The sequence below is a fragment of the Emys orbicularis genome, chromosome 18, assembly GCF_028017835.1.
Source record: "Emys orbicularis isolate rEmyOrb1 chromosome 18, rEmyOrb1.hap1, whole genome shotgun sequence".
Taxonomy (NCBI): Eukaryota; Metazoa; Chordata; order Testudines; family Emydidae; genus Emys; species Emys orbicularis.
The window spans coordinates 2,601,185-2,624,845 of NC_088700.1; the positions used below are offsets into that span (position 1 = coordinate 2,601,185).

The following is a 23,661-nucleotide window of genomic DNA, read 5'->3' on the forward strand; positions in this document are numbered from 1 at the left end:
CAGAACTGTGCCAGCAACATAAGGTTTCTAACAAATGATTTCTTGCAACAAATTATTCTTACAATAAAAATCAAGAAATAGATTATAAATACCTATGTTAAAGCAACTTCCAGGTGACCAGAAAAAAAGATGTATATAGTGACATACGTCATTGTATTCCTCCGTTTTTACAAGGTATTGCAGCACATGGATCTAAAACAAGGTAGCTATAACATACAAATTTTGATATATATAACCACATCAGGATGAGTTAAAGAGCTGCCTACGTACTTTTATGGCCCTCATCTCTACAGTACCCAGGCACCATGGCGTAGAATTATTAATTCATTTTAACTCATTCTGGATGAGAGACAATGCACTGTGTACGTTTTGAGGGAAGGCAAGTTCCTAGTTTTGCAAAGTTCCCCTATTATAGATGACATTTTATAATTAACCTGCATCTGATGAGTTTCAGATCCCTAAAGTAAAATTACATCTCAAATACTTGCATAGGGTTTCACAAAGTCTCTGTTTTTAATAGTGAAAACAATCTCTTGTTGAGCTTGTACATTTCAACCTTGCACATGCATTACAAAAGGCTTTTTTGTTCAAAGGGGACTGTACAGCAAGAGTGTGTGTGTGCACGTGTGTGCGCACGCATTAAAGAATAAGGAACATTTTCATTAGATTTTACAAATTGTTATTAGGGAGAAGTTTTACTTTGCAAAGGCAACCTCTTTCACAATGGCAACTGAAATACAGGAAGACTATTCAATGCTTTTCACCACCAATTAATAGTTGGTATAATTTAAAAACGGGGCTGGTATGCTTTTACTTAGTATTAAAGACTGTAGGATAAAGAGATCCATTTGAAAGTTGCATTTTCAATTATGTAAAGACATACTATTTGGAACCTGGAGTAGGTCAAAACACTTTTAAAATGTTTTTTTATTAAACTGAACATTTTTGCTATATTATTTGGAAAGCTATTCATTATTCTAAGGACTTAATTTGCTCACCTTTTGAATAAGAGTTTTATTTTTGTGACTAAAACATAAGATTTTTTTATATGATAAAATCCCTGCAGTTAGATTTAGTAGTTGGAGGCAATAATGCAAATTCAGCTTTGGTAAGAAGGAAGCCAGCTATTTCTTCACACGCTCCTCTTGTTTGCTAGTCATAACATTACCTTCAACTGTGGAGGAAATGAGAAAGTATAACCAGAAAGTTATTTATGAAGAAAAGACTGCCAATGATAGCTCTCTAAAAAGCTAAAAGATCAGTGCACTCATCTTTCCTTCACAAAACTGTACTGAAAAAAAAAAATATCCCTAAACTAGCTTTAGAAAGGTGAGTCAGGATTTCAAAGCAGTTAAATAACTTTAAGGCAACTCTGAGAATTTGCATACAATACAAAAATCTTCTGACAGTCCTAGATTCCTGGGATCCCTTGATATAGAACAGAGGACCTACTTGGAGTTCAAAGTGACAACAGCATTTTAATTAACTCAAGCACAAGGCGAGCTGGAGTTCCGACTGACTATTTAACCACATTTTCTCCAGAAACATACCTGGCCAAATTTAGTGCCAACTTGATTTCCTGAACTGGATGCAAGTCAGCACAGAATTTGGCCCAGAGTGTCTGAAAGCTGAAGCAGACAGCAAGATGGGAGTGTAAATTCTTTGGAAAATAAACAGCAAAAATATAGGAAACAAATAATATTTTGGACTTAAGGCCAAATTCCAATTATTCACTCTGGAATTGCATGGCACACAGGAAGGCAGAATTTGGACCCAGAATGCTTTCAAGGGCAAGAGCTTTCAAACATACTTTCCATAAAAGACAGACAGCATATTTCCAACCCCACTAGCTTAGTTATGAGGCAGGAAAAGAAAGCATTTACCAAAGTTCATTGTCCACAGCTTGAAAGCCAGGACTGCAAGTTAATCAATATGAAACAGGTCATATTAACTTATTTATTTGGTTGGGGGGGAGGGGTGAAGGAGTGAGGTGGATACTTCAGCAAACAGGAAAATTTATCTCCTCCTTTCTTTATCCTCCTGCACCCTCAGGTGCATAGGATTTCTACCAGTTTCCACTATTTATTTTGGTCTTGTGCTGGTCAGTCAGGCTTCTAAGTGCCATATTCATGGCTCCGGCTTCTTTTTCTACTGTTCTACATAATGTTTCTCTAGATTGCCCGCTTTTTCTTTCCAGTGGTGTCCATATTATCACTTAATATTTCATTCTGGCTCATACATTCATGACTTATTAAACTAAATTCCAATTTCAAGATCAACTTCTGACCTAAGTTACACCTGATGTACAGTACCATTTGAAGACACTGGAGTTCTATAGGTAAAACCCAGGCAGAATATAGCCTTAAGAATCTTTATCACTTATTATGATGGATGTGCCTGAAAGAACTCAGCTTGACTTTCAACTCCTAAACTGAGTTTTCAGGGTTGACAGTTAAAAAAAAAAAAATTACATATAAACAGAACAAGTGAGAAGAACACAATCATTTTTAGAGACACTTTTGAGACTATAACTAAAGTTTGAATTCAAAAGAGATTTTAATACTTAGCACTTAAGTAGGGCTTTTCATCTTCAAGGAATGTCACAAATATCAAATAAAATTACTTCCGAGGAGATTGGATAGTAAAGAATTATAATTTTACAGACTGGAAAAACAGAGAGAGGTAAAGTTGTTTGCCCAATACTACAAGGATGAGTCAGTAGCAGAGCTCAGTTTATGATACGCCAGACTCAGACCAGGCCTCACTTCTCCCCACACCCTCATTCACTAATCTAGAAATTCCAAAAACCTGATCAGCAAGCCAGGAAGGGAAAAACTTGCTTCATCCCAAATTCATAAACAATGCTGGGAAGTAGCTTTAAATTCATTAGTCTTATCTTCCTTGCTTGGGAAAATCAAGAGGCATTACCTTGAGTTAGCTAACTTGAGGTAAAATCCTAATGAAGATAAAGCACTTCGCAGATTTTACACACAGCAGGTGAAGTTAGTCTTTTAACTTAACCTGCTAATCTGTGTAAAAAGTGTGTGTGTGTGTATGTATATCTATCTATCTATCTATCTATATATATATATATAGACAGCGATGCAGTGGCATCACCATTAAAGCTATATATATACACACACACACACACACACACACACACATAAAAACGGTCTTATCTTCATTTAGTTTTCACCTCAAGTTAGCTCACTTACATTAACATTTCTTTTCCCAGTAAAAACCAGGCCAACAAGATCAGCCAACAAAAGTCTTTCAGATAATAGCTACTGCCTTCTCAGAGGGCTTGTTTAACACTGGAGTTTTAAACTGGATCCAATCTAGTTAATCCAGTTTGTCCCTTGTAGACTGCAAGCTCCTTCCACTCTTGCAGCACTTCTTGGGGAAATGTCCTGGTGAATAACTTCTGAGCATCTCTCACTGGTCTGCCCTTTGTCTTTTTGAATAAGATCATTCTCTCCTCCTAGTCACCAGCCTCTGTGTAACATCGAGAATGAGGATAGCCCAAAGGAGATTACTATCCAGCTCACCTTCCATAACCTCTGCCCTTTACAGCTCCAATGCCATAGAAGCATCTCCAGCACACAAACCACAAAAACAAACCTGGAACATAGCTCCAAACACCCCACCCCAAACAGCTTGAAAGCAGATATGATAGACAAAGCCAAATCTACCTACTACCCTTTATACATGCAGATCACTTCCCATTCTTTGGAGGAAGCTCAAAGAGATAAAGCCACATATACATACTGAGGGGAAAAAAAGCTACCATGACTTGTCTGGGATACGAACAAGTGACTCTTTCCATCTCCTACTCCCACAACCACAATGCCTGCAGCAGCCAGACCATCAAGGCCTGGGCCTCTATTTACTTCCAGTAGGCTGGCCAACCTGAAGGGGAGAAAAAGCAAAGCTCAGGATGAGATGTTTGTAGAACTCCTGGCACAGTCACAGAGGAAAGCCAGGCTAGTGAGATGTGGAGGCTGCAAACAAGGAATGCAGCTCTCCTAGGAGATTGTGGCAGTGGCCAAAGACAGCGATGCAGTGGCATCACCATGACAAAGCAGAGCATGGAAAAAGACAGAAATGCAGAGGCAACTCATAGATGTTATCCTGAGCCAGAATGCCCTCCTGGAAAACATGCGCCTGCTAGGCCAGCAGTCCCTTAACTTGGGATCCGGTCATGTCCTTCTGGCCCTGGACAATGCTGGCTACTGGGACAAGCAGCAACTCCTAACCTGCAGCAATGCTCCCAGCGGTTCCCATTCACCTCTCAGCTGCAAGCTCTAGACCAGTGGTTATCAACCTACGGCCTGCTAGTGGCCCAATAAGCCCACAGCTGCAGCTCACGTGACATCCTCAGGGCCATACAAGTAGTATATATATTGTGTGGATGCGGCCCACAAGATGCATATGCGACCCACAACGGTCAATAGTGTCTACAGCAGTGGTTCTCAACCTAAGAACACTTGCACTTGTGTCCAGCTCTTTTGAGCCTTGCAATGCCCATGAGAATTTTGAGCCACGACACTCAATCCCAGAACCCATGCGGACAAGAACCACCAGCAACAAGGTGTATACTCGTCTTTAACTTTATGCACCCCCCCCTCCAACGCTCCAAATTGTTGTATTTGAAATGTCCTTACTATTGCACTTCGAGTTTTGTTTGCCCCGTTGCAGTAGTTAAAAGTTTGTGTGCATCTAGTTACTTAAGATTAGTTAAAGGCATTTCCAAATACAGATATTTTTCCATTGGTTTCATTAAAACTTTGTTTTTTATTGTTATTTCCTAATAAAACAGTTTACAATGCATCCATTATGAGAAATCATTGATTTTAACACAGAAAATCCTTTAAATAAAGCTGAACATTCATAGGCTTTTACAAAAGCACATAGGGAATGTTAAACGTCAATCACCCATACAAAATACCCCCGTGCTCAAAATGTCTGCATCCCAACACCCATCTACCCCCACATGGGCAACATGTTCAGGCATAAGATTCAAAACACAAACAAGAGGCATCCCAGACAGCATTTCCCTGGGTGTTTGCGTTCTCCGTGGGATGTCTTGCTGGCTGCTTGAACCTTTGAGCAAGTCTCTGGACCTCAGCCTCCCACCCATCAGCAAGGCTTTCCCCATCCCCCTCACAAATATTATGCAAAACAACATGCAGTTAGAATGGCTGAACCATTTTTTTCTTCTGCTTCCAAACTATATCCTAAACAAACATCATCTGCCTTTCAATGATCACACGCACACTCAACTACTCCGGCAATAGTTAAAATATTTCTTCCTTCCATCCAAGCAGCCTAAGCCTGGCTAACGAAGCCATACAATCAGGGCATAAGCTTGGTTCTGTTGTTCGAAGAGACCCACCTCCACACCATTAATGCCCACAGTGCTCCCGAGGGCAAACGGTCCTTTCTTCATCATTTAAATAGCACTGAGTTCTGAAAGATGCTAGCATCATGGACCCTCTCAGGCCAACCGGCATTTGTGACTAGAAACCTGCCACAGGGATGCCCCAGTCCTTGGAGCACCAGGGGCAAATATCCTTTTTGGATTATAAATTCTGTGCCCTCGTAGGGGGAAGGAAAGGGGAATGATGGCACATGGCTTCCATCAATTGCCCCCAATATAGTTTGGGAACTCCGTATGTGCCAATCCATCAATAATCTCCTGAGCATTACACAGCTTCAGGACCCGATGAGAGAGCACCTTAATAATGGTATAGGAGATCTGCATGAGAATGCCCCCAACAGCTGATCTCCCAAAGCCACACTGATTGGCTACAGACTGGTACATTTAGGGTGGCCAGCTTCCAGACAGCAATGGCAACCCAATTCTCCACAAGTATGGGACACCACGTGTTGGTGTGCTATCACTGAAGCTCCAGGGTCAGATCTGCACAGATCTCACAAAAGGTAGCCCTCTCCATTCTGAAGTTCTCTCACCACTGCTGATTGTCCCAGCTCTGCAGAATGATCCTTTCCTGACAATCTACACTGGTTTCCCAGGACCAGAAACAGCGCTGAACACTGTGTAAATGATCCAGGAGCCATTCCTCTTGTTCCAACAGCTCAGCAGCCTCCTGTTCTTTTCCCTCATCCTGCTGCCACCCATGCACAGTATCCTCCTCCTGCTGCTACCATAGAACATCCTCCTGCTTCTGCATCATCTGCTCCAAGGGGTGACAGGCGAAGTCCAATGCTGAATTCATCCAGCTCTGAATGCTGTAACACAGACCAAGCATTCTTTGTGTACTCATGCTTGTCACCATACCAGCAGCTTTTTGGGTCCATGCTGACTGACAACAATTCAAAAATGGCATGAGCCAGTCCAGAAAGGAAGTATGGGGTGAAGACGGAGAGAAAGGATTTTTATTTTAAAAAAAGTGAACCCACCTGGCTTCCCACAATTCCCAGTGAAAACAATTCCAGGATGCACACTGCTGAGCAAGGAAGCAAAGGACCAAGGGATACTCCTGGAGAATGCTATGCTATGTTCACATGATGCAAACTGAAAATGGAACAGGTGTTCCATGTGCATACTATTGGTGCGACTTGCATACTGAGAGTCACCTGACATGCATCAGAAAAGCTTCAGACTAACCCCCTTGTGGAGATTCACTCTCAGAACTCAAGTAAATCATCTGACATACTGCAGCAAATATGACTTGGGAGATTTGGATTTGAAGATACGAATTCAAACTTTGCCAGCCATGGTCCTATAGGTGATCTTGTAGAAGTTTTTCTTGTGTGGCTAGAAAGAAGATTCAATATACTTAACCCCGGAATCAGTCTGCTTTCTTACTTGTAGGATCATCATTGGTGGCTATGGAGAGGATTTGGATGGGAAGTTTATTACTGAAGTAAGGCTTTACAAGTGACATTGGTGCATTTATATATTCATTTGAAAATACAGGACAGGCTTCGGTTAGAGACAATTTAGAGTTAATTCTGATTATCAGAATAAAAGCACAGCATGTTTGTACTCCAAGAAGGCTCCACAAAGGAGTGACTCAATATCAGGTGATGCTCAGAATCCAAATTAATACTCCCACACACATTTTTAATATCTTGACACATGAGTGCAGTATATCTAAAAATAAGTTGACAAGTTAGAGTGCCACAACATGGCAGAACATATCAGGTTACCTCAATATAATCTTTTAAAGTGTATTATGCTGTCAAGAGGGAAAAAAAAGTTATTTATAAATATACAAAAATTGTAGTTTCCCTAACATCCTACATTCATCAGCAGATGTCTGCATCAGTTGTATTATACCCATCAAATCAAGAGACAGAACATCTAGGCACAGAATAGTTGAGAGGTTCTCCATTGTCATGCAGCTTTTTAAGCTATTACTATTGTGAACTTCAATACTAAAACAATATAAACTTTGAATAATGACACTTATGAGCATCTGTATTGATAAATACTCTAGCCCAGGGGTGGGCAAACTACGGCCCATGGGCTCTAGCATTATGATTCCTGAAATGAACATGCAAAAAGTATCTGTCTCTTTGTGGTGGAAATTCAAACACAATAAAAGACCATTCAAGGTAGAGATGCGTGAGACTCAGGGCTTGGCTACACTTACATTTTATAGCGCTCTAACTTGCTGGCTCAAGGAGGTGAAAAATCACCCCCCTGAGCGCAGCAAGTCAGAGCGCTTTAAAGCGCTAGTGTAGACAGGCTCCGAGCGCTCGGAGCTAAACCCCTCGTGGAGGTGGATTACCAGTAGCGCTGGGAGAGCTTTCTCCCAGCGCTCGCATGCAACCACACTCGCACTTCAGAGCGCTGCTGCGGGAGCGCTCCCACGACAGTGTTTCCAGTGTAGCCATGCCCTAAGGGCTAGTCTACACTAGAATCGCTACAGTGGTGTAGCTGTACCGACGTAGCTGCGCCGCTGTAGCGCTCCCAGTGCAGACGCTCTATTCCGATGGGAGAGAGCTCTCCCGTCATCGCTCCAAGCGGCAGTAGCTATGTCGCTGGGAAAGCTTCTGCCGCCAACAAAGCGCTGTCCACCCTGGTGCTTAGGTTGGTATAACTCATGTCGCTTGGGGGTAGCTTTTCCACACCCCTAAGTGACTTGAGTTATATCAAAGTAAGCACTAGTGTGTACAAGCCTTAAGCTGTGAACCGGTGAGTCGGTTGCCAGTCACTACAACTGTGTTGACAAAAAGTTTTAATTCATTTGGGTTTTCACATGGTGCAGTCAATCTTATTTCATCTAGAAAACAGAATCAGAAGCTTTTATGGTTTTATAGTCCTCCATAAATTAAGCTGATTGGCCTGCTAACGACTGCTATTGAACTCAGCCTCTGGAAAAAGCACTGCACCAATGAGAGGCACTGCTCCCACTCACCAGTTTTCGACAATGCTTCTCAAGTCATGTGGAAGTCTGGAGTAACAGGGCAAACTGACTGGAAACTAAAGAGGAAGACTCAGGGCTTATCTACACTGGCAATTTACAGCGCTGCATCTTTCTCGCTCGGGGTGTGAAAAAACACCCCCCCACCCCCCAAGGGCAGCAAGTTTCAGCGCTGTAAAGCACCAGTGTAGACAGTGCACCAGCGCTGGTAGCTACACCACTCGTGGAGGTGGTTTTTTTAGAACGCTGGGAGAGCTCTCTCCCAGCGCTCTGCCACGACCACACAAGCCACGTTAAAGCACTGCCGTGGCACCGCTTTAGCATTGCCACTGTAGATTAGCCCTAAGGTATAGCTTGTGAACCTTGGCTCTGGTCTACATTACAGAGTTAGGTCGACACAAGGCAGCTTACGTCAACCTAAGGAAGTCTTCACACTTAAATTTTGCTCCCGCTGATGTAACTGCCCTGCTACTCTGATGTTATAATTCCACCTCCACGAGTGGCATACAGTCAAGGTCGACGTAGTTAGGTCAACACAGTGTCAGTGTAAACACTGCATTGCTTCCACAGACTGTTACTGGCCTTCAGGAGCCATCCCACAATGTCCCACACTGACAGTACAATCAATGCAAACGCTGCTGGTGAGGAAGCACATCGCCGACCCAAGGAGCGAAGTGTAGACAGGCCAAGCGATGTAATTACTGCAGCGACTGTATGCCAGCATAAGGTAGGTCGACTTAATTTTGTAGTATAGACATGTCCTTATGAAAGTAAAGGAATGCATCTGATAGGTATGGCATGTTGGAAGGCTTCAAACTACTGCATAAAGAAATGTTACTAAATTCTGTAAGTGACCAAAATAACCAACTCCAATTCAGCAAAAAGAGAAGCACATGAATAACAATGTCAATAAATGACTGTGCTCAGTCTCACTGCTCTAAATACAAATATTAGGAATACAGCCTGCTCTGAAACACCCAGTGTGATGTTTCACTCCATATTCTTTATGAAAATATGCTTATGAAATGAATACGACATAACTGATATATACTTTATGCAAGATGGCTCATGTGAGATATAATTGGAAAGGTTAGGATTTACTGAATGTGATTATCCAATGTGTGTGCCTGTACCATTTCTGTATCTGAAGTTAGGAATATTGACTATGTATCTGTATTTCAAATGTGTTACGTTGGGTGTCACCCCCCAACTAGCCCTTCAGGTACAACAATGGAAAATCCAGACAGGGCTAATGGCCCATTAGCAAAGACAATGGACGTGAAAGAGCGTAGTCTTCCGGTGGACGCTCCAGACAGCCTACGAGTAACGGCTGCCACAGCCCTGCAGAGACATGGGTCTGAGTCACCTGGTACTAGACCCACCCCTTGGAATGCCAGTATTCTTCCACTGGGAGACAAAGAGTTCCCGCCATACACAAGAGCTATATAAGGCAGGGGAGTGACATCATCATGGCTCTCCTTTGCCTCCCCACCCAAAGAGACACTGAAAAACACCTGGAAGCAAGAACTGAACTGAGGGGAGAAAGGTTGAACCCAAGCTGAGCAGGTGTCCAGTCTGCAAGTGGAAATACCTGAAGGCTCAAGCTGCAGGCCAGTGTAGCTGCCTTTCAAGACTTTCTGTAATCTACCTGTGACAATATTTAGGGTGAGAAATTACTATTTGTAACCAATTTCTTTAGTGAAACAAGCTTAGTATGTGTGTTTTGTTTTATTTTATTTGCTTAGTAATCTGCTTTGTTCCGTTTGCTATCTCTTTAACCACTTAAAATTCACCGTTTGTCGTTAATAAATTTATTTCTTGTTTATAATATAAACTCCATTTGAGCAATTCATAATGGGGGGGGGGGGGGTAAAGCGGCTATGCATACCTTCCTCCACATTGAGGGAGGGGGCGGATTTCATAATATACCTTTGGGTCTGCACTCCAAGGGAGGTGGACACCTGACTGCTGGGGTAAGTCCCTTAAGCTGAGGCTTCCCAGAGCTGATCTCAGTGTCTGACTCATTCTGCAGTTGGGTGTGGCCCTGCCGGTGTGTATGCTGGAGGAGGCATAATAGCCTGGCTCAGCAAGACAGGTAAAAAGGGTGCCCTGGCTGGCAGAACAGGCAGGTTCAGTGATATCCCAGCACATCAGGTGGCACCTTAAGGAGTCCAACCCGTCACACCCAGCTACTTGGAAAAAGAGACAAATCAAGTAAGAAGGGAGGAACTTTATTTATCTAAAGAAATCATGATGAGCAAACAATTGTATGTGCTGTAGCCTTCCTGTACTGCAGAGCAGTTCAATTCACTCCAGCATTCAGGACAAGAATTTTAAAGAATGTTCTTATTAACTACTATGGAATACAAAAAGTCATAATTGCCCAACTGTGTTAGCTTGTAAGTGCTCATGAAATCACCTTATGGTCCCAGACAAAGAACTTATCAACTTGAAGAGGTGAAAGATTATTTACAGTTGTCCAAGTCCAGGTCTACACTACCGCGGTAGTTCGACGGCTGGCAATCGAACTTCCGGGTTCGATTTATCGCGTCTGGTCTGGACGCGATAAATCGATCCCGGAAGTGCTCGCCGTCGACTGCGGTACTCCAGCTCGGCGAGAGGAGTACCGCGGAGTCGACGGGGAGCCTGCCTGCCGCGTGTGGACCGCGTCTGAACCGCGGTAAGTTCGAACTAAGGTATGTCGACTTCAGCTACGTTATTCACGTAGCTGAAGTTGCGTACCTTAGTTCGAATTTGGGGGTTAGTGTAGACCAGGCCCAAAGGACAAAGGTTTATAAAATCCAGATATTTAAATCACTTCTGTGACAAACAGAAGTTTAAATTCCATGTGGCTGCAGAAACAATAGAATTTAAGCGAGTACCTGGATTTTTCATATTAAATTCCTGCTCTCTCTGTAATTTCAACGTAGATACGCTGAAATGGTTTTTTGGTATTGCAGCTGTAAATTATTATGAGGCTGCTTAAACACTACTAAAAAAGAATGACAAGCCACAAAAATGTACTGTAATACAATGATTAATGTTAATAATATACAACACATCATGATGCTCTTGGATAGCATGAGCTGAAATGTTTTGACATACCTGTCTGACATGACATTTGACAACTGTTGTCACAACATAGCACAACATAAGAAAAAGGGGATATGGTGCTTAGATACCAAGGTGATAAATGCCTTAGAAATACCTAGGACAGACAGATAAAAAGCAATAAAATCCTAAAAACCACTATACTGAATTAGATGACTGAAAATTTAACTAATGCTTAATACAAAATACATGTCTGATTTTGTATTGCAATGTAAAGAAACCACCAGCTCTATAAAATACTTATGTGCTTCACTAAAAAAAGCATTCAACAAAATTGATAAGGATTATTTACCAAAGTGGTAAAGATCATTAGTAAGTTTTATTTTTTCTTTTCTTCTCACTTGGAACATTTCTTGCTTCAGGTTATTTTTTTAGCATGGCACTCACACAGGATTCAGCTTCCATAGCAAGTTTGGACAGGTCAAATCTAGGCAGGGCAAACCAAGACAAAATTGGAACCATTCTGTCAAACTGAAAAATATCTCCTAAGCAAGCTTGCTTGGTTTCCCTGCTAACTTGTCCCATATCAAAACATAAAATGTTGTTTCCTGTCTCATTAACATTTACAGTAACAGCTAAAAAGCAACAGAATTTGGATTTAAATAAATGGCATGTGTCTCAAAGAGCTAGCTAAAAAGTTAAAAGCTGAAAATTTCACTTGTAAATAAAAGATAGCTAAATAAATTATATGAACTGAGTTCTAAACTTTAAAAACCAGCATCTCAAACTTTCAAACCTCAACTTTAATAGTAGACTAACCCAACTTTGCATTATAAATTTACTTGTGCCCGCTGGCTGCACTGCAACACTGAATGTATTGTCTATTCAACAGGATTACTATTCCTGGGCACAATTTAGCACAACTGGAGTGGGAAGGAAGATTAGCCAACACAACTAGTATCAGAATATAGTGGTGTTTGTAATCAAGTGTGTCCACATTAGTGTGATGAAACAAAAAGATTTTTTATTTTTTTTTTAAATCTGGTGACCTTTTGCATACATTTCCTATAGGCAAAAAGGCAAATGTCTTCCTCCTTTACTAACCACACAGTGTAACAAATTTTTAGTTTAGTTTCATCACCCTACCTCAGGAGTTACTTTAAAAAAAAAAAAAAAAAAAAAAAAAAACCACGAGAACAACATATCTATCTAAACAATGTTTTAAAATCCAGATAGCATATTTTCTTTAACAGAAGACTAAATGTCTATACATGGTGCTTAGATGTGAATGTATCTCCAGGGTTTTTCCTACAGAATAGATGCTTTGTTTTTCCAAAGTATTGTCTTCGGTGGAAGCCTCAACCCATCTTGAAATCTAGGATAATACACCTCTACCCCGATATAATGCTGTCCTCGGGAGCCGAGATATCTTACCGCATTATAGGTGAAACCGCGTTATATCGAACTTGCTTTGATCCGCCGGAGTGCGCAGCCCCCCCCCCCGGAGCACTGCTTTACCGCGATATCCGAATTCGTGTTATATCGGGTCGTGTTATATCGGGGTAGAGGTGTAATGATTTATAGTTTAAAGTAGGAGGTGGGATTTTTTTTGTGTGGGGTAGGAAGTCCCTTAATTTTCAGGATCCCTTTACAGAGTACATCGATCATTTGATGGACGGACTTATGCAGTGTCTAAAGATATGTCTACACTGCACACCATTTACGGCGGCATGTAAAGTACATACACTGTTAGCTCCCCTATGAAGGGGATAAAGACCAGTGCAGAGAGTGAGGCACTGCTTGGGCAAATAAAGGTATGCCTGAAGCCTGTGGGTATATATCCTACATGATTCTCTGCAGCCCAAGCAGCACCTCCCACATCTACACTATTTTTAACAGCTGCCTCCAGTTGATGGAGCCTTTCATTGACATGGGTAGCTACACTCTCCAGTGTGGATGCAACTTGCTTTTCATTGCTGCATGATTCTACACTAACCCTACCCACTGCTGACACTGATGGGCAGTGTAGACATAGCCATTTTTCAGATGACTCATTTTGTGCTGCAAAAAATAAATAGTGGAGGTATTACTAGAAAATGATCATTCACCCAATAGCTTGAACATTCTTACTTAAGGCATTGTCTCTCTTCTTATGCCATCCTACCACACTTGCAACAGCAGATATGCACAAGTTGGAATCCCTTGGATTTAAGAGAAAGGAGGCTGGCAAAAGGTTGTTCTCCATGAGCAGCTTGCAACCTCCTCTCCCTGGTCCAAAGCATCCCAGGTCTGTTGACCACCAGGGCACACTGCAAAGCATATCTATTTGCCAAGACCTTTGGAGTAAGAGGAACTTGATAGGGGTTGAGGATGGTGTGATGGTTGGGAGTTCAGGGTTATCAGTTGCTAGCATTATTTGCCTCTAATTTATGTCAAACACACCTACTGTTTTAAGAATGGCATCTTTTTATATTTTATAAATTTAAATAAATATTGATATGATTACCAATAAGACTCACTGCAATTGCTATCTCTCTCTCATTTACAGATGTAAAGCCCTGTACTCGGATCTTAGTCCCAAAGTACATTGTAGCACAGTTCCAATTTATTTTCTATCATCTCAGCTTCAAAGAAAGTCAGCTTTGAAAGTCTGTGGAAATGCTGTCATCACACACAACTACGTAGTTGTGGGGAATTAGTCCCTCGCTACAACCATTTTTTTTTTTTTTTACTTATTAATAAATAAATAGTATCTGCGAAATGTAAACAAACAGCATGAAGGCTTTCGGTTTGATAACACTTAAAAACAGATAAACTTAAGATTGTCTATATTTACAAGAGAGGACCCAAACTTTCAGACTCCACAATTGCTAGCTTAATCGCAGAAGATCACTTTCACCTACTCAAAAAACCAAAAACAATAAAAGAATAAAAACCCCACCCCAAAACTACATTTGTAAAGATGCCATTTTCACAGGTTACAGTACTTAAACTTACAGAGAAAAACAAAAGTTCACAAGAAATATTTGACAAGGGGAAGCCAGGTGAACTTTTAGACCAGAGGGGGGCAAACTACGGCCCACGGGCCACATCCGGCGCACAGGACCCTTCCCTCTGGCCCCCGAGCTCCTGCCAGGGAGCGGGGTCAGGACAGGCTTGCGGAGGAGCCAACCCAACTCCCTGGCAGCGTGGTGAGCAGGGCGGAGGTTAGCCCCTGGCCACTCCTCTTCTGCTCCCCTCCCTTGCAGTCACAGTTCCCCCAGTGCCTGGGCAGCATGGCTGCAGCTCCGGCCGGGCTGCCAGACCTGGTGCTCTGGGTGGCGTGGTCAGAGGGAGTTTCGGGGGCGAGGAGGGAGAGGGAGAGGCGAGGAGCAGGGGGGCGGTCAAGGGGCCTGGGCAGAGCAAGCTTGGCCCTTGTCCCCAGCAGCCAACCCCAGACAAGGAGCAAGCCCTGCCTGACTGCCAGGGAGAGCAGCCAAACGAGCAGGGGAAACGCACAGGGAAAGGACCGAGCCCCCTTTTGCCCCCCCCACAGGTAACATGGGGCGAGGAGAGTTGGGAGGGTTGGATAGGGGGACGGTCAAGGGGTGGGGAGCAGATGAGGTTGGATAGGGGATGGGTGTCCCGGGGGGATGGTTGGGGGCAGAGAGCAGGGATGTTTGGATAGGATGCGGCAGTCATCGGGGGCAGTCAGGGGTGGGGAGTGGGGGGGGGGGGGTTGGATGGAGGTTCCGGGGGGCTGGATAGGGGGAAAGGGCCAGGCCACGCCTCACTGTTTGGGGAGGCATAGCCTCTCCTGGCCTTCCCTACCATTCCCTCCATACAATTTCTGTACCCGATGTGGCCCTAGGGCCAAAAAGTTTGCCCACCCCTGTTTTAGACAAACATTACAAAACTCTGTTTACTTAAACCACATCAAACTTTATAACTCTGTGAATACCACATACCACATTTAAATTTTTCATGACATAAGCAAAAACAAAAAAAACACTACAATTGTCTGTGTCTTAAGTAATAACAAAGACAACAGATGCTAAAAATGGCCCATTAATAAAGGGTCAGCAATATCTTCCTTGCTAATATATTTCTAATGTGTATACATGATTATATTTTTAGAACATTTTACTAAGTGACACTCTCCCCCAAAAATATAAGAGATTGGGAGGTTCTTAAAGTTATTAAGCAAAGAAGGGCTTATTTCACATTAGCAGGATTCAGCATCTGCTGGAAAGAGAAACTATATTTATAGACAATCTCTTTAAAAGTGTGTATTTGCAAATAGGCTGTATACCACAAAATGTTAAAATCATTTTTCATATTAGGAAGGTTGTTTTCATGTCATGCAAATTTAGGGCCCTATCCTGTAAGCTGTTGTGCATGGGTGGCCCCACTGAAGTCAGTGTGGGTCTCTGAGCACTGGGGTCTGCTCACGTGGAACAGCATGCAGGATCACTGTGAATTAATGTGACTATATCCTCAGACACACCCAATAAAAGTGATCTATTTTCCCAGCAACACTGTGAAGATTAACCCCCTGTAACGGGGTTGTCACCCACCGCAAGTGCCCCCTTCTGGTTGGGCGTCTGCGTTCTTTAGTGCTGGTGACCCCTTTGGGTGCTTCTCATGCGGGTTTGTCAGTGACACAGCGCTCTGGCTGAGTCACACTGTCTGCATATTAACCAGCACAAACCCCTTCTGGGTATACGGTCCACTGGGGCCAATCTCAGTACCCCTCTGGTGGTGTCTCTCTCTCTCTCTAGCCCTCCCTGGGCGTTGGTCTTTAAGTAGTCCAGCCCTGGTATTGGGCTGTACCGCCAGGGCTTCCTCCCTGGAGACACTATCTTCCAGCAGCCCCCACCAGGCTCAGTTCTTACTCATTCCTAGCAACCAGCCAGAGCTCCCCCTGTCTCTGCTAGCAAACTGTCAGTGGCCCTGCGGCTCTTCCAGGCTGCCAGGCCTGCAGTTCTTTCTTCTCCAAGTAGCAACTGACTACTGCTCTGCAACTCCTTTTAGATGGCCCTCCTGGGCCCTGACTGGCTGCTTCCTCTGCAGCCACTCTACCCTGCTTGGAGGACCTCTCCACTGCTCCTTCCCTGGGATGGATGTGGCAGAACCCTGAGGCCTCCAGCAGGGGCCTTTGGGCCTAGTCCACCCCATCACACACCCCTTCAGGAGTTTTGTATTGCATTTTGAGAACTGCAAGTAAAGGGTGATTTAAAATATCCAATTAGGCTGAAATACTTAAGGACTATGAAATAGGAAAATAAAAGTATTGTGACAGCCTTGTACAGTAGAAACTGGATCTAAGTATTAAAAATGTTGAATCGTGAGATCTTCTTGAAGAAGTTTGTAACTAGGAACAGGAAGATGTACAAATGAGTACCATCCTGCAGTCCTACCAAGATGCAGGGCAAAAAGCAGGGAGATCTTAAGTGGGCAAAGTTTCTTTAAGAAAGCATTCAGTGAGAGACAAGTTCTGATGGCAGGCTTCAAATTAAAATTAGTAAGAAAGCCCGTAGCTATATAAAGAGGTACAGGTCTGAATCAGGAGTCCCCTTTAAGGAGACTGGTGCAGGCAGGCTGGCTAGACAGACAGGCAGTTGTCACAGTCCTATTAAAGAAGATGCAGATAAAGGGGAGGGTCAGATTATCACGCTTTGTCTACACTGGACTTTTGTCAGTAAAACTTTTGTCGTTCAGGGGTGTGGAAAAAAACAAAACAAAACAAAAACAAAAAACAACACACACACCACACCCCTCCCCCAAACGACAAAAGTTTTACAGAAGAAAAGCACCAGTGTTAACAACAAGGGGGATGGATAGCTCAGTGGTTTGAGCATTGGCCTGCTAAACCCAGGGTTGTGAGTTCAATCCTTGAGGGGGCCACTTAGGGATCTGGGCAAAATCAGTACTTGGTCCTGCTAGTGAAGGCAGGGGGCTGGATTCGATTCGATGACCAAGGTCCCTTCCAGCTCTAAGAGATGGGATATCTCCATTAATTTATTTTATTTATTTAATTTAACAGTACTTTGTCAGCAGCAGAGCTCTCTCCTGTCGACAAAGAGAGCCTACACTGTGCACCTGTGGCATGGCTGTAACATAACCATGGTCTGATCCAGTATGGCCAAAGGTCCATCTAGCCTAGTATCCTGTCTTCCGACAGTGGCCAATACCAGGTGCCCAGGAGGGAATGAACAGAACTGGTAAACATCAAGTGATCCAACCCCTGTCACCCATTCCCAGCTTCTGCCAAACAGAGGTTAGGGATACTATCCCTGTCCATCCTGGACAATAGCCATTGATGGACCTATCCTCCATGAACTGATCTAGTGTCTTGGCCTTCACAACATCCTCTGGCAAAGTTTCCTGTGCGTTGTGTGAAAAAATACTTTTTTGTTTGTTTTAAATCTGCTGCCTATTAATTTCATTTGGTGACCCCTAGTTCTTGTGTTATGAGAAGGCATAAATAACACTTCCTTATTTACTGTCTCCACATCAGTCATGATTTTATAGACCTCTATCATATCCCCCTTAGTCATCTCTTTTCCAAGCTGAAAAGTCCCAGTTTTATTAATCTCTCCTCATATGGCAGCAGTTCCATGCCCCCCAATCATTTTTGTTGCCCTTTTTTGAACCTTTTCCCAATATATCTTTTTTGAGATGGGGCAACCACATTTGCACACAGTATTCAAGATGTGAGCGTACCATGGATTTATATAGAGGCAATATGATATTTTCTGTCTTATTATCTGTCCCTTTCTTAATGATTCCCAACATTCTGTTCGCTTTTTTGTCTGCCCCTGCACATTGAGTGGATGTTTTTCAGAGAACTATCCACAATGACTCCAAGATCTCTTTCTTGAGTGGTAACAGCTAATTTAGACCCCATCATTTAGCTGTGTCGCTAAGAGGTGCGTAGTGTAGACATAGCCTCAGACTCCATCAAAATACGACTGGGCAGTCTTTTCCCACGGTACTTTTTGACAATAACGCATATATGACACATGAGCTTGATATCTAGCACATTCGTACAGTTAGAAGAAATCACGGGGTCATTGTTAGAGAGCCATGCCTCATAGAAAACTTTGAAAAACATGCTATTTGAAACAAATTTGTGTGTCTGTCCCACTCTAAGAATTAAGATGGCTGTCTTAAGAATTCACCTATTTATTTCCTATCTGAAGTCTCTAGAAATGATTGGTACTATAACCAAAGATGAAGTGAAAACTAATTTCAATTAGGGAACAGAAAAACTCTCAGGACATTGCCATATTTTCATACAAAGAAACTAATAAAAAGAGCAAATAAAAGAATGAAAATGGGATGTGTAAACAGATGCCTAGACAGAATATTTTAAAGTTCTCTGTGAAGTAACAGCAGTTTACAATGTACAAGTCTCTTTTCGAAGACTCCTGCCCAACTTCTTACCTAGTATACTGAGGTTCACTCTCAAAACTTACTGGCTTATGTATGGCAACATACATAAGCCAGTAAGTGAACACTTCAATCTCCCTGGTCATTCTATTACAGATTTAAAAGTCACTATCATTGAACAAAAAAACTTCAGAAACAGACTTCAAAGAGAAACAGCAGAACTAAAATTCATTTGCAAATTTAACATCATTAATCTGGGCTTGAATAGGGACTGGGAGTGGCTGGCTCATTACAGAAGCAGCTTTTCCTCTCCTGGAATTGACACCTCCTCATCTATTATTGGGAGTGGACCACATCCACCCTGATTGAATTGGCCCTGTCAACACTGGTTCTCCACTTGCGAAGTAACTCCCTGCTCTCCATGTGTCAGTTTATAATGCCTGCATCTGTAACTTTCACTCTATGCATCTGAAGAAGTGAGGTTTTTACCCACAAAAGCTTATGCCCAAATAAATCTGTTAGTCTTTAAGGTGCCACCAGACTCCTTGTTGTTTTTGTAGATACAGACTAACACGGCTACCCCGATACTTGACTCTCAAAACTTTCATACTTGTCCCATAATTAATTCATTCCCTATCATCTTCAGATTGTCTCTTTTACACATGGCAGGCCAGTTTTAGCCTTCAAGAAGAAAAAGTGACCAACCCGTTAGTAAACAAAGGATCATATGTTCAGTTATAAAGATAAGCAATTTTTACAGTGGCGTTTTCCTTAATGCCATAAAAGCTGGTCCTATAAAGAAGAACTCAATATCATGACTTAGCAAAGAAAAAAGCATTCAATTTGAGCAGATACATTCCAGCAGTAACCAAGAGGTGGGAAGGTCAGAATGCTCTTCCATGTAAAGCTTTTTAATCTATGAATACATCCAAAACTTCTACAATAAAAGCTACCCAAATTGATTCTAAAACACCTTGGTACTGTCACAGTGACTTAGCTCAGACAGGGCTCTGGTCCTGCAGTACTTCTCTTTGGAATGTCATGGGAGGAAAAGACTCATTAATACTTCAATGACTGCAGTTTGCTAAATATTGACATGCCAGGTAACAATGGCTCCTGGGAAGGCAAGAAGGCAAATGGGACCGTGAATGGTTCTGCACCACAAATGCTGAATGTTTTTCAGAGCTACATTCATCTGTCTAGAAACAAAAGTAGCTACTAAGATTCAATTTAACATACGTCACAATAAACACATTGTTATCATTTCTGGTTTTCCGTCCCTCTTTTTCCCAGGTCTATACCCGTCCTCCCAGTAGCCCCAGGGCACTACTTGTCAAGAAAATCTGGCTCGTGCTCCAGTTTTCTCTTTGCTCTCCCACTCCTCTCTCCAGCATCCCTGGCACTGCTCTGAAGGGAGTGTAAGTTGCTTTGCCATTGTTCATTTCTCCCTCTCTCCCCCCCCCCCCGGCCCCCAGCCCAGGAATCCCGAGTGGGCCAGCAGGCTGGTTATGGGTCTGCGCTGAGAGCACCAGACAGGCACCCCTGGGCTCTGGTCCCAGCTCCCCCACTAACTCCCTGCATGACCTTGGGCACTTGGTCTCTGCCCACTGCCCGCGCGTGCCAGGGGGGGACCCACACCCCCTGCTCGCGCCGGCTGCAGGCTCCGTGGGGCAGGGGCTGCCCGGCCCAGCGGGGCCCTGGCACCGCCCCAGCAGCAGGCCGCCCGCGAGCCCAGGGAGTGGCGGGGAAGAGCGGGCAGAGGCCCCGCGGCCCCCGGCGCCGCCCCAGCAGGGGGCGCGAGGACTCGGCCTCCGGCCCCTGGGCTCCCCCGGCCGGGCCCCGCGGCGCGCGCTCCTCGCACGCGCCAGGCTCCGGCGGCAGCGCCGGGCCGGAGCCAGCAGCCGCCGGAGGAGGGAGCACGTCGGGGAGGGGAGGGGGCCCAACCTATGCATGTGGCGCCGTCGCTCTCCGTCTCCAGCCGCCGCCGCTCCACCGAGACCCCGCGGCTGCTTGCGTCTTTCTCCCTCAGCGAGAACGAACAGGCCCGTCACTGCGCATGCGGCGTGGGGCGCCAGGCCTTCTGGGAGATGTAGTTCCAGGAGGAGAGAGATGGGCGGGGGTCCGGACATGGAAAGAGGAGGCGAGAGAAAAGGAACATCTAGGTCTGCCTTTGGGAGCAATGGGAACAGAAATAGCAGACAGCTGCTACCAGCTCAGAAACGGACTGTCATACATGGAGGGAGGCCTGACACAGAACCCCACTTTGCCTTAGCCCACAGGCACGGGTAGGCAGGGTAGTCAGACTGTCTACACTGTATTTCTGCTTGTAATGCTTTGTATTATTGTATTGCATGGGGTGTAGATGCTGGGCCTGCCAAGTGTACTAAACTAAATAAAGCTCTTGCTTGCATAAGGAGCATTTATTATGTTACTTTTATTGTTTATTCATATTAGCACCTAGGGGCAAGGGCTCCTTTGTGCTAGTCAGTGTGCCCCCATTTAGAAAAAGGACAGCCCTTGTCCCAAAGAGCTTGCAATCTAAGTGTAAAACTACAGAAAACAGGTGAGTAAAATGCACTGGCGTGGGAAGCTCAAGGGAACAAATTGTATTGGTCAGCATCAAAAACAATGTTCAATGGCAAACCATGTACTTAACCACGATTGATTTTTTTTGTAGATACCACAAAAGAAGAGAGTTGTTTTAGTCAAATTTGCACCCTTCTGACAAATGCCTCATAAACATGCCTGCCTGAGACATGTATCTTTGTATCTGATACTATTCTGATTTTGTAAACATCAGTTCAGGATTTCAATTTCAACTTTTTATTGGACTCCTCATAAGTGTAATTAAATATAAAGACTGGGTATCTCAAATGAGATCAGAAATGTATGAAGTAAAAACAGCAAAAGAAGCTGTAAGTCAGCCAACAAGGACAACACCCTGCTCAACTAACAACACTGTCTCAGGATGAAATTGTCCTCAAGTAAGCTTTGAATGCTAGAGCTGAATTTGGTACAGTTCCTATGTTTGGCAGAAGTGTGACATCTTGTTCTCTAATATAGATTTGTAAAGAGAAAAACTCTGGAATTTTTAGAATTCAATTTTGAACATTTTTTCTTTTTGTAAGTAAGAATGCCTGTTCACATCAGAGCTACATAAATGCATACTTGGATCAGACTGATAACACCACACACCAGCGTCCCTGGACTGACCAGAAACACTGAGAGGAAACCAACTGATCTCTAACAGTTGATGGTGGGTCCATCCCACCATCAACCTCAGCCTAGACCAATCCACACAAGCGGTCCATTTCCTGGACACTACTGTGCTAATAAGCGATGGTCACATAAATACCACCCTATACCGGAAACCTACTGACCGCTACACTTACCTACATGCCTCCAGCTTCCATCCAGGACACACCACACGATCCATTGTCTACAGCCAAGCTCTAAGATATAACCGCATTTGCTCCAATCCCTCAGATAGAGACAAGCACCTACAAGAGCTCTATCAAGCATTCTTAAAACTACAATACCCACCTGCTGAAGTGAAAAAACAGATTGACAGAGCCAGACGAGTACCCAGAAGTCACCTCCTACAAGACAGGGCCAACAAAGAAAATAACAGAACACCACTAGCTGTCACCTTCAGCCCCCAACTAAAACCTCTCCAGCGCATCATCAGAGATCTACAACCTATCCTGAAAGATGATCCTTTACTCTCACAGATCTTGGGAGACAGACCTGTCCTCGCTTACAGACAACCCCCCAACCTAAAGCAAATACTCACCAGCAACCACACATCACTGAACAAAAACACTGACCCAGGAACCTATCCTTGTAACAAAGCCCGATGCCAACTCTGTCCACATATCTATTCAAGTGACATCATCATAGGGCCTAATCACATCAGCCATACCATCAGGGGCTCGTTCACCTGCACATCTACCAATGTGATATATGCCATCATGTGCCAGCAATGCCCCTCTGCCATGTACATTGGCCAAACCGGACAGTCTCTACGCAAAAGAATTAATGGACACAAATCTGACATCAGGAATCATAATACTCAAAAACCAGTGGGAGAACACTTTAACCTGTCTGGCCATTCTATGACAGACCTGCCGGTGGCTATCTTAAAACAGAAAAACTTCAAAAACAGACTCCAACGAGAGACTGCTGAGCTGGAATTGATATGCAAACTAGACACAATTAACTCAGGATTAAATAAAGACTGGGAATGGCTGAGCCATTACAAACATTGAATCTATCTCCCCTTGTAAGTATTTTCACACTTGCTTCTTATCAAACTGTCTGTACTGAGCTATCTTGATTATCACTTCAAAAGTTGTTGTTTTTTTCTCTTACTTAATTGGCCTCTCAGAGTTGGTAAGACAACTCCCACCTGTTCATGCTCTCTGTATGTGTGTATATATATCTCCTCAATATATGTTTCACTCTATATGCATCCGAAGAAGTGGGTTGTAGCCCACGAAAGCTTATGCTCTAATAAATTTGTTAGTCTCTAAGATGCCACAAGTACTCCTGTTCTTTTAGAAGAGTCTTTGACCTCTTTCAACAGTTAAGAAGCCACAGATCAATTGCACATTTGTGAAAATGGTTTTCTGGCTTAAGGAGGCGTGTCAGAGAAGCAGATGTCATGCCAAGATTATACCTGGCACTGAACAGTTTCAGTAGGCTATGTTTTGGCTAGTTCTTACCCTGTAATTATACTGAATCAGACTTCCTGAGTAATTCCTAAGTAATAAGATAATATGTCTTACTATGTATGACACTTGTAGTAGCAGGACATTTTACCAACCATCAGTACAAGCTA

General features: G+C 43.4%; 1 protein-coding gene across 1 annotated transcript in view; it reads right to left on the minus strand.

Annotated features, from left to right (window-relative positions):
• GAPVD1 (GTPase activating protein and VPS9 domains 1) overlaps positions 1–20,892 on the minus strand; it is a 63,704-nt gene extending 42,812 nt beyond the window's left edge. Inside the window, exon 1 of the mRNA XM_065418970.1 lies at positions 20,766–20,892. Coding sequence (XP_065275042.1) covers positions 20,766–20,773 — 8 coding nt within the window. The 5' untranslated portion in view covers positions 20,774–20,892. The remainder of the gene's footprint in view (positions 1–20,765) is intronic.
• Positions 20,893–23,661: the final 2,769 nt, after the last annotated feature.